Source organism: Caretta caretta, chromosome 11, assembly GCF_965140235.1.
Source record: "Caretta caretta isolate rCarCar2 chromosome 11, rCarCar1.hap1, whole genome shotgun sequence".
Classification (NCBI taxonomy): Eukaryota; Metazoa; Chordata; order Testudines; family Cheloniidae; genus Caretta; species Caretta caretta.
The window spans coordinates 10,924,902-10,937,006 of record NC_134216.1 but is presented as its reverse complement, the minus strand read 5'-3'; the positions used below and the strand labels follow the sequence as shown (position 1 = coordinate 10,937,006).

Sequence of the window (12,105 nt, the reverse complement as noted above, 5' to 3'; positions counted from 1 at the left end):
TAGCAACCAGCTAATAAAGTCGCATACTTGAGAGCTCCTTTCACAACCTTCACTCTTCTTTAACGCTAACGCATTAGTAAGGGCTATCAGGATTGATTTAACTTGTTTGCTGAACGAAATGCCGTGAGGCAAAGCCTATTACCTGCCACTACAGCAAAGCACACCAGCTGTAAATGCTACCAGAGATACAAATAAAGAAAAATTCTGGAACTACAGCTAGTATTTGTAGTACAATAGGATACATACTTCCAGTCGTGATTCAGAAGTCTCTTACTGATTATATTAAAAACAAAATACAGAAAGGTATTTGAAAATATACATTTTTCTACACACACATACATTTGTGCTTATAAGGGGACACAGTTACACAAATGACTGCAAATACATAGTAGATGTGTATTAATCATTATTGTGCTTTTCCACAACAAATAACGGAAGCCAAATATGGGAGGGGGAGAGGAACCCAACACAAAATCCATAACAGTCTAGGCAACATGGGGGAGGGGAGAGGGACACAAGAGATTCACATATTTAAATCATTTTGTTTAAATCAGTGAAGTGTAAAGGTGCAAACAATGAAGTTAATGAACTGTAACATTAATATAGAGAGGGGTGTCAATCCTGTTTGTTTGCACTTAACAGCTTCAGACAAAGGCTCTCCAAACAGTTCAAAAAGTTACAGAAACCACAAAAAATATGACAAAAGCTATTTCTCCTGATAAGCACATAAGACTGTTTGAGTGTCATTGTGTCCTAACTTTATTATGCTCAACATATATGTTTTGTTATAACTAATTTGTATAAGACTTAAGATATGTTTTTGTTTTAAACAAAAAAATACCTTGATGCTCAACTTTGATAACTTATTTTTATTCTAAGCACAAGACACATTAGATGTGGCAACTACTAAAGTAAAAAGAAAAGGAGTACTTGTGGCACCTTAGAGACTAACAAATTTATCTGAGCATAAGCTTTCGTGAGCTACAGCTTATGCTCAAATAAATTTGTTAGTCTCTAAGGTGCCACAAGTACTCCTTTTCTTTTTGCAAATACAGACTAACATGGCTGCTACTCTGAAACCTGTCATTACTAAAGTAAAGGTTGGATGCCAATTTCCATTCTAACTTCTTCAGTTACTTAACTTTTTTCAAACTTTTTTTTTTTGGCTGAAATTTTAGTCTCAGACAAAGTTGCATTTATTTACACTGTTGGGTAAAATTAGTTCAGCTGTTGTTGAGTTTTATGAGTAGAGGGGGGAAAGCCACACCCACATTTTCCCCATATATTCCAATCAGGAATTTTACATTTGGATAACACCAAAATGAGGGACATCTTATTCTGAAAAAGTCAAGTTTTATCAGCAAAAATCAGCAATTTGGTGCATGAGTGTTAGAACATTTCTATATTTTCTCTTTAAAATAATAATCAAGCACTCTAATTAAGAAAAGGAGTACTTGTGGCACCTTAGAGACTAACAATGTATACCTTCAGATCAGCGGCACTGCTATGGGTACCCGCATGGCCCCACAGTATGCCAACATTTTTATGGCTGATTTAGAACAACGCTTCCTCAGCTCTCGTCCCCTAAAGCCCCTACTCTACTTGCGCTATATTGATGACATCTTCATCATCTGGACCCATGGAAAAGAAGCCCTTGAGGAATTCCACCATGATTTCAACAATTTCCATCCCACCACCAACCTCAGCCTGGTCCAGTCCACACAAGAGATCCACTTCCTGGACACTACAGTGCTAATAAACAATGGCCACATAAACACCACCCTATACCGGAAACCTACTGACCGCTATTCCTACCTGCATGCCTCCAGCTTTCACCCTGACCACACCACACGATCCATCGTCTACAGCCAAGCTCTGCGATACAACCGCATTTGCTCCAACCCCTCAGACAGAGACAAACACCTACAAGATCTCTGTCAAGCTTTCTTACAACTACAATACCCACCTGCAGAAGTAAAGGAACAGATTGATAGAGCCAGAAGAGTTCCCAGAAGTTACCTACTACAGGACAGGCCTAACAAAGAAAATAACAGAACGCCACTAGCCGTCACCTTCAGCCCCCAACTAAAACCCCTCCAACGCATTATTAAGGATCTACAACCTATCCTAAAGGATGACCCAACACTCTCACAAGTCTTGGGAGACAGGCCAGTCCTTGCCTACAGACAGCCCCCCAACCTGAAGCAAATACTCACCAACAACCACATACCACACAACAGAACCACTAACCCAGGAACTTATCCTTGCAACAAAGCCCGTTGCCAATTGTGCCCACATATCTATTCAGGGGACACCATCACAGGGCCTAATAACATCAGCCACACTATCAGAGGCTCGTTCACCTGCACATCCACCAATGTGATATATGCCATCATGTGCCAGCAATGCCCCTCTGCCATGTACATTGGTCAAACTGGACAGTCTCTACGTAAAAGAATAAATGGACACAAATCAGATGTCAAGAATTCTAACATTCATAAACCAGTCGGAGAACACTTCAATCTCTCTGGTCACGCAATCACAGACATGAAGGTCGCTATCTTAAAACAAAAAAACTTCAAATCCAGACTCCAGCGAGAAACTGCTGAATTGGAATTCATTTGCAAATTGGATACTATTAATTTAGGCTTAAATAGAGACTGGGAGTGGCTAAGTCATTATGCAAGGTAGCCTGTTTCCTCTTGTTTTTTCCTAACCCCCCCCCCCCCCATATGTTCTGGTTTAACTTGGATTTAAACTTGGAGAGTGGTCAGTTTAGATGAGCTGTTACCAGCAGGAGAGTGAGTTTGTGTGTGTATGGGGGTGGAGGAGAAGTGAGAAAACCTGGATCTATGCAGGAAATAGCCCGACTTGACTATGTAAAGAGTTGTCACTTTGGATGGGCTAGCACCAGCAGGAGAGTGAATTTGTGTGGGGGGGTGGAGGGTGAGAAAACCTGGATTTGTGCTGGAAATGGCCCACCTGTTGATCACTTTAGATAAGCTATTACCAGCAGGACAGTGGGGTGGGAGGAGGTATTGTTTCATATTCTCTGTGTGTATATAAAGTCTGCTGCAGTTTCCACGGTACACATCTGATGAAGTGAGCTGTGGCTCACGAAAGCTCATGCTCAAATAAATTGGTTAGTCTCTAAGGTGCCACAAGTACTCCTTTTCTTTTTGCGAATACAGACTAACACGGCTGTTCCTCTGAAACTCTAATTAAGGACACTCTACACCATTGCTAAAGCTATTAAGCTCCTCAAGGCTCAAGGGATTACACATTCTATTGTCAAAAGAGCTAAGCACCAGAGAGCAAATAAATGCATAACAACAGAATTTAGAAGGTCAGTTAAAGACAGCAGAGTAAAAGACAATCTGTACTAGAGCCACTAGGTCCCTCAGCCTGTGGAGTTTACAAACTCTTAAGAAGAGACAACACATAATCACTAAACTAGTAAGTTTTTAGTATAGGCCCCCCTGGGATCAAAAAATGTACAAATTCTGATGTCAGAACTTGTACATTCCCTGTAAGGAATGGCTTTAAATTTATTCACATTTCTCCTGCCCTCCCTCCCCAGCTGCCATTTAAAAAAATGAATATAGTATTGTAATTGAAATATCTAGCACTCAACTTTTTAGTGGCTTTTATATGTAAACCTCAATGTAGTATTTTTATTAATTTATACAGAGAGTTCCTCTTAGTTCCACTGATTTGAGAGACTGTACCAGTTCTACTGGAATTCCTTATTTTAAAAGTAGGAAAGTTAATGACATAGAAGACACCTTAACTTTAGGAACTGACATTTAAAAAAAAAAAAAAAAAGCTTTAAAAGTATTTAAAATCTGCCCTAACCAGACAAATGCATAAAACAGTTATGTTATCACCACATTTCTAAAGCATGATGAAATCTGAGATTATCTTTTAAGCAAAATACTATCAGGAGTTTTCATGATGCATACCCCCAACATTAAAAAATAGCTTTAATTTATTCATTACACAGAACAGTAGTTCTCTAAAGAAAGGATTCCAATTTTCAATCATTTGAACAACAACATTTTAATAGGCCTAGACTCTAAATATTGTTCAACATCACCAAAATGCCCAACAGCTGTATCTGTGCTAGTAATGCCACATGCTTTACGATTACAGCTAAAGTTAATGGGTCAAATTCTGCTCTCAAGTTACACTCGTGTAACAAAATAGAATTTGGCCTGTGTGTCTACGTAGCACCACTTACTAGCTGAAGTGGTTTAAGACATGTAACTCACACACTGCAAAACTCATATCTGAATGGGAAAACAAAAGAATTATGGGACATTGAGCAAGACAGATCACATTTGGAAAAGTATCAGAGGGGTAGCCGTGTTAGTCTGGATCTTTGCTGTTTTCACATTTGGAAAAGTTATCCTTGGAACAGAAGAGAAACGGGGAAGTCTGGCCTGCTGCATAGGTATCAGACAGACAGCGAAGATTTTTTAAGAAAGCCCCTACTCTGGGAGCTGTTGAAGGCTTATACTTGAGCAAGCAGATGTCCTGGGAAATTCTATAACTGCTCTAAGGTAAAAGGCTTATATTAAAGGAATAATTACACTCCAAACACTGTAGTATCCAATGGTCAGGAGCAAAAGGCAGCTAAAACTTAAATATTGGGAGAAAAAACAGTGTGAGATCTTCTTGGATGTATGGGCCTCGAGAGGGAGAGAGTCTGCAGCCAGGCAGATTCCAGAAAGGAAGAAGAGAAGAGAAAATTTTGTAAAATAGAGAGGAAGGACAAACTAATTAAATGAAAATTAATTTCATGGAATTGTCACAGGAAAATTGAGAAATGGCAGGAAGCAATACTTCTAAAACAATCAGGTCAAGCAAAAACCAGCAAGGGAACTCTGACTTCTGATTTAAAGTTTAAAAAAATCCTTAACTTGGGATAACATGATAAAGAAAAAAGAAAGGAAGAATGGAAAAGAGAAGGAAAGGTGCCTTACTGCATTTGAATTTAAGCTATTATGTTCTCAGAGGATCTTTTATTCTAACAGTGTCATAAACAACATCTAATGCTTCCTGAAAACACTTTTTTAAAATAATCTATTTAGAAATAATTCTGCCTGTGCCATAGACATTCGGTATTTTTCCTTTTAACCATAAACTGCATCCAGATGATTTTTATTGAGTTTATTTGCTTCCACTTGTGACACCATAACCTCTTCCACAGAGACAGGATTACATCAAGCTGTTAAATAAGTAGCAAGAGATTAACTCTTAAGAAAGTGTCAGAAGTGATAAAAGAAGGAGTCCATAGAATTATAATAAAAATACAGAGTACATATATACAAGCAGAAGTGGTACTCACAATGTTTTCCACATTTCTCCATCAATCACCAACAATATTAGGAATGCTCTGGATGATTAGCATAGGTATATGGCATTCCTTGAGAGGTACCACTGTCCTAATAATTTGAATGTGATTACACATTCTCCTTTGTTGTTGCAGTAGTTAGGGGTTTTTTGTCAGTATCAATGTTATAATCATTATAACTATAAATTATTTGCACTCTGATAGCTCCTAAAAGTCTCAATTAGGATCAGAACGCCACTGTGGTGGGCGCTGAACAAACACCTAGCAATGTACCTTTTTCAACTAAAACAGCATTTTTACATCTGTAGAGAGAAAACCTACAGCAGAAATAGAAGAAACTGAAGTGTTTAAGGTAATCACTGAAAAAGAATTACTAGCATAATAGTTAAAAGTGACTGTTAATATTTGTAAAAGTGTACAAATTTTAGCTGATCACTTATTTTACAATACTTTAATAAGAGTTCACATTTGTGTCATTAATTCAGGCCCTAATCCTGAAAGATGAACTGTTTGGTACAGAAGTCTGCCCAAGTGGATGAGCATCAGGACCAAAGCTTTTTAAAAATGAAAAATGTTTACATTTAAATTAAATTTTCATCATTTATTCTATTTTTTTCACTTCACTGAACTTGAAGATTGAAACTAGACTGTTCTGTTTCACTTTCTCTAGTCCGTTTCATTTGTAGAATCCATGCATTAGTATAATGTTTTTGTGTTCTTGTTTTCATTCTTCTATTCTGCTGGGAAATACCCAAATTTGGAGCTTAGCTGCTTGAAAGTGTTTTTAATATCACAAGATAATGTTTAGATCATATGTCAGTATATAGTACTCTAATATCCAAACTCATCAGTGCATTAGTTATCATATGTGCTTTAAAAGTTACCCTATAAAATTTATTCTTTTCATGATTTAAATGAAAAAAATCAAGATCTAAAAAAAATCTAAAACAGAACTGTCATGACAAAAATAAATAAAGATATGCTATTACTGATGTGATGTACTAGGTACAAACGTTTTTTAAAGAGTACTGAATTTAAACAGGATAATTACTTTGAATTTGAATGTCAAGGACCTGCCCTATGTGATGCTCTTCCCGCTGAGTCCAGTAGTCATGACATGCCCAGCAATACAATGCTTTCATGATGCCTTCAGATCCCATTATAAAGAAATCACTAACTGATTTATGAGTCTTATTAAAGAAAAAAGTATATTTAAATGTCTACCTTCACTTGTATATTTTCATTTAGAAACCAGTCTATCAGTAATTGCCCTCTATGAAAGCTGCAAGGAAAGAGTAATTAACTGAAGCCAAGCTGCTAAACAATGACACACATCCTATGTCATGGCAATTGTTCTTTATACAGACTAGCAACTAACAAAGTACCGTGTTTGGCATTATTTTCCATATTTCATTTTGTTTAAAAAAAAAAAAAAGCAAAGTAAACATATGTCTCTGTATCTGGTTCACATAAGGATAACAGTAATTAAGGTATCAAACTCACCAGTAGATATCTTACCAGTACCCTTAAACTCTGCAGCAGATAAGTGTGCAAATCCATTAGTTGAACCAAGTTCAGACATGGAAATTTGATAAGGTGGTCTCAGCTTGATTTCTGTCTGCATGTCAGCAAGATTTATCTTTGTCGACAGAGACCGTGGGTTATTATATCTCTGCTTGGTCCTTTGAATAAAATTATCTGTGTAAAATTAAAAAAAATATATATCCCTATAGACATTGTTAATTAAATCATTCCAGACTGTGAAGCTTTATGGGCCATATATTTCTCATATACACAAATTTAAATTTATTATTTAAATTCTTACATTTATCTTGGAACGTTCTAATACTATTTCTGTTTTATGACTAATATATCATGGACTAATTAATTCCGCAGTATCAAAAATTAAGCTCTAGAAATCTAATTACCTAACAACTGTGAATAAACTAATGACTTGCCACGGCATGATACTGAAAGCACTGCTAATATAATGGATTTATTTCACTAGTTTTAGTTTCTTTCTCAATTCAGCAAATATTCTTATAAAAATAAAGTAATTTATTTTTTCAGATATAAATGCACTTAATTCTAAAATGTGACTTAAATTGCAAAATATTAGGGCTGAATACTTTCATTATATCTTCTCACCCCAGCAGTAAACACACCAATATAACGAAATTACTCTCTAAACTAACAGCTAGGAAAAAACATGGAAGGATGGAGAAAGGGAAGAAAGCAAACAGTGGTTATTCTAAAAGACACCTTTAAAAAACAGACTTGATCAGCTGCACTGGAAAACTGAATGAATTTAGTATGTACCATATTTTTCTGCACCTTGTACTCCTTTTACTCTGTCTAAAGTGTATTTTGTTAGAATACATAAAACTAGTTTCTTTTACCTCCAGATGAAGGTATAATTTTTAAGCCATTGAAGATATCAGCAGAAACTACAAGAGATGCTACAAGTAATGCCACATGTAGTAGGTATTTGAAGCTCAAATCACAGAAAATTCAATGCATAGCTGTATCATAAAGCAAATCAAAATCTTCACTTCCTTTCTTTGCATTGAACAAATAATTATTACGCAGTGAAGATCAAACATATAACTGGGATTTTTTTGTTTGGAAATGGCTTACAAAGCTCAATGTCCTTATAGGTTCAGTATTTTGATACGGGTATAACGTCAAACATCTCAACAAATTACTAACTGGCAGAAGTTAAATTCATCCACATTTGTTCACCCAGAACCTGATCTAAAGCTTATTGAAGTTAATGGAAAGATTCCCAATGGACTTTGGATCAGGCTCTAACAGACTGATTCAACTCCCACCGAAGACAATGGAAATCTTTCTATTGACTTTAATGGGAGCTGGATTAGGCCCTAAATCACCCTAAAGCTAACTAAACATAATCTTGGCTGAATATTTGTGATTTGTATGTTTTAAGTTGTACGTTCTTTAAAACAGTTAGTTGAATTTGAGTTAGGTTTGAAAGAGTTATTGTAGTAAACAATCAGATCCTTACCAAACTCTATGAAACAGTATGGCCGGATGGCAGTATTTGTCCTCATCATATTGTATGTGGTGATGAACTCTTTCTGAAGCTCATCCAGGAAGCAGAAAGCCAGAACACTGGGGTAATTTTCAGTGCACAGCATCATGTAGCTCACTCCCAGAGAGCTAATAAAACTATAATTTAAAAAATGGTTTTAAAATTTCAAAATTAAGTCTATGTATCATACAGCTTCCCAAGACTGGTTCCATATGCCATAAACAGAGAAGCAAGAAACTTCTATGGGGTAATGAAGACATTAATATTTATTGAAAAAGCCAGAGATTGTTTTAGGGAAAAATTACACTACGAGTTTAGGTCGAATTTAGCAGCATTAGATCGATTTAACCCTGCACCTGTCCACACGACAAAGCCATTTTTTCTCGACTTAAAGGGCTCTTAAAAGCGATTTCTGTACTCCTCCCCGATGAGGGGATTAGCGCTGAAATCGACATCGCCAGGTTGAATTTGAGGTAGTGTGGACACAATTTGACGGTACTGGCCTCCGGGAGCTATCCCAGAGTGCCCCATTGTGACTGCTCTGGACAGCACTTTCAACTCAGATGCACTAGCCAGGTACACAAGAAAAGCACTGGTAACTTTTGAATTTCATTCCCTGTTTGGCCAGCGTGGCGAGCTCATCAGCAGAGGTGACCATGCAGAGCTCATCAGCACAGGTGACCATGCAGACCCAGATTCGCAAAAAAGCTCCAGCATGGACCGAACGGGAGGTACGGGATCTGATCACTGTATGGGGAGACGAATCTGTGCTATCAGAACTCTGTTCCAAAAGACGAAATGCCAATATATTTGAAAAAATCTCCAAGGGCGTGATGGACAGAGGCTATAACAGGGACCCGCAGCAGTGCCGCGTGAAAATTAAGGAGCTCAGGCAAGCCTACCAAAAAAACAAAGAGGCAAATGGCCACTCCGGGTCAGAGCCCCAGACAGACTGCTTCTATGATGAGTTGTATGCAATTCTAGGGGGTGCCCCTACCACTACCCCCCCGTCCGCGGACACCTGCAAGGTCTCACACAATAGGGATGAGGATTTTGGGGATGAGGAGGAGGATAGCGCACAACAGGCAAGTGGAGAAACCATTCTCCCCGACAGCCAGGAACTTTTTATCACCCTGGAGCCAATACCCTTCCAAGGTGGCCTCCCAGACCATGAAGCCAGACAAGGCACCTCTGGTGAGTGTACCTTTGTAAATATAATACATGGTTTAAAAGCAAGTGTGTTTAATGATTAATTTGAAGACTTGGGATGCATTCGCAGCCAGTACAGCTACTGGAAAAGTCTGTTAACGTGTCTGGGGATGGAGCGGAAATCCTCCAGGGACATTATTAAAGATACATTCAGAGGTGGCCATTCCTGCTGGGCTGTTTGCCTGTGGCTGAAAATAAATCATCCCCGCTTTTAGCCATGTGGTGGCGGGGGGGCCGTTCACACTGAGCTGTTCGCGTTTGGCTGGCAGGGATCTTCCCTGATACTAGTCACGCGGTGGGAGGAGGGGCAAAGCGATCATCCCAGAGAATTGAGGGGTGGAGGGAGAGTGGGAGTTAGTTGGGTTTGTGCTGCACATTAACCCAAAAACTGCAGCCCCTCCTCTTAAAAGGCCAACCCAACAGGTGCTCAGTATGGGAAAGGAGGGCGCTGCTGTTTGAAACCATCCCCACATGTTATGAAGGTTGAAGAAGCCGAAAGACTGTGGCTTACCATGGCTGCCTACAAGCCGAATTCTGTTGCCTGGCCCTGCGTGTGTGATCTCTCATACCAAACCAGCAGGCCCTCAAAGAGGGAGAGGCAAAATGCGACCTTGTACCGAAAGCACGTATGCTATGTAATGTTAATAGCTTGGTTCACCGTGAAAGAGTCTACCCATTGTTCTCTAAAATGTGTCTTTTTAAAATATTACTCTCCCTTTTTTTCCTCCCGCAGTTGCAAATGTTTCAACCCTCCCCCTATCATCTCCATCCCAGAAGCTAGTGCAGATAATAAGGCGAAAAAACCGCACTCGCGATGAAATGTTCTCTGAGCTCATGCAGTCCTCCCGCACTGAAAGAGCTCAGCAGAATGTGTGGAGGCAAACAATGGCAGAGTCCAGGAAAACAGAAAATGAACGCGAGGACAGGAGGGACGAGCAAGAGGAGAGGTTGCAGGAGCAAGAGGAGAGGTGGCGGCAGCGTGATGAGAGGAGGCAGGATGCAATGCTGAGGCTACTGGGGGATCAAACTGATATGCTCCGGTGTCTGGTGGAGCTGCAGGAAAGACAGCAGGAGCACAGACCGCTGCTGCAGCCCCTGTGTAACCCAAGTTCCATAGCCTCCTCACCCAGACGCCCAAGAATGCTGGGAGGGGGGCCTCTGGGCACCCAACCACTCCACCCCAGAGGACTGCCCAAGCAACAGAAGGTGGGCATTCAATAATTTTTGAAGTGCAGTGTGGCCTTGTCCTTCTCTCCTCTCCTCATCCACCACCCCACCCGATGCTTCCCTCCTTCCACACCCATCCCGGGCTACCTTGGCAGCTATCCCCCTATTTGTGTGATGAATTAATAAAGAATGCATGATTTTGAAACAACAATGACTTTATTGCCTCTGCAAGCAGTGATCAAAGGGGTGAGGTCGGTTGGCTTACAGGGAAGTAGAGTTTAAACAGCACTGTATTAATGAATGAGAAGCTATGTTATACATATAAAAGTGTATAGTGTGTTGCAACTGACTAATGTGTGGAAGAGAGGGAGATTAGGATAAAATCCTTGGGAGGGGGAAAACACATGGGTATCGTCCCCTGGGAATGGCACATTTAGAATAAATGCAGAACATGCCATCTGTTGCATTCCAAAGGCAAAAAACTGCTCATCAGAATTATTTTTTATAAGCAAGGGAATTAAACTCTTCCATAGAAGGGATATTTCATCAGTATCCAGAGATGGAGATGAAGATGAAGATGACCAGAGACTGGAAAATCTCCCCCCTTCCAATTAAACATTTGGAATATACCTACACCTATTTCATTTAGACATCAACTAATTTTGAAACTTCTGTTCATGAACCAATAATCGAATACAATAATTTGTTAAAGTATCTGTCATATACAGCTTAAAATAATCAACCGAATCATTATATATCAAGACTTTTTTTTTTTTTTTTACACAGTCTATATTGGTAAATAAATAAAATCTCTGATTACACTTGATGTCCAGTTCTTTTAAGTTTTTTTAGTTTATCTGTTGTCAAAGAAATTATAGATGTATCAAGATTTATTAATAAAGTCAAAGCCCCAGTGCATAATTAGTTAAAGCAATGATCATTAACTTCTAAGAGGAAATATTGACTTTTTCATTTGCATTTATGCACAAAGAATTGATATTTGCTCTATCTTAACAACTATAGCTTAGGTTTCATTGCTTGCATTTATCTTAATTCACAGAGATAAAAATATCAGCCACTGTGTATATTTCTTTTGTGAAAACTATTCTTTTTGTGTTGTCTGAAACATAGCTACGAGTGGCAAAACATAAAGGTTAAAAGCACAAATTTGGGGGAGGAGGGAAGAGGATAATTAGGGGGGCTGTTTTTAAAATAAACCGAGAGGCTAACCCTGCAGCCTTTATTCATATGTTGTGATAGTTATAACATTAAACCGTTACATCAGTGAGCCACAGAAGTTAAGTTAGAATACAACAGCTAC

General features: G+C 38.7%; 1 protein-coding gene across 6 annotated transcripts in view; it reads right to left on the bottom strand.

Moving 5' to 3' along the window:
* SEC22A (SEC22 homolog A, vesicle trafficking protein) overlaps window positions 1-12,105 on the bottom strand; it is a 49,103-nt gene that overhangs the window by 26,549 nt on the left and 10,449 nt on the right. For all 6 annotated transcript variants that reach the window (XR_007359103.2, XM_048869071.2, XM_048869073.2 and 3 more), the window contains 2 exons: window positions 8,382-8,545; window positions 6,860-7,054 (listed from right to left, as the gene is read on the bottom strand). Coding sequence is in view for 5 of the 6 variants with exons in the window: in XM_048869071.2 (XP_048725028.1) it covers window positions 6,860-7,054; window positions 8,382-8,545 (359 nt within the window). In the remaining variant the exon portion in view is untranslated. The remainder of the gene's footprint in view (window positions 1-6,859; window positions 7,055-8,381; window positions 8,546-12,105) is intronic.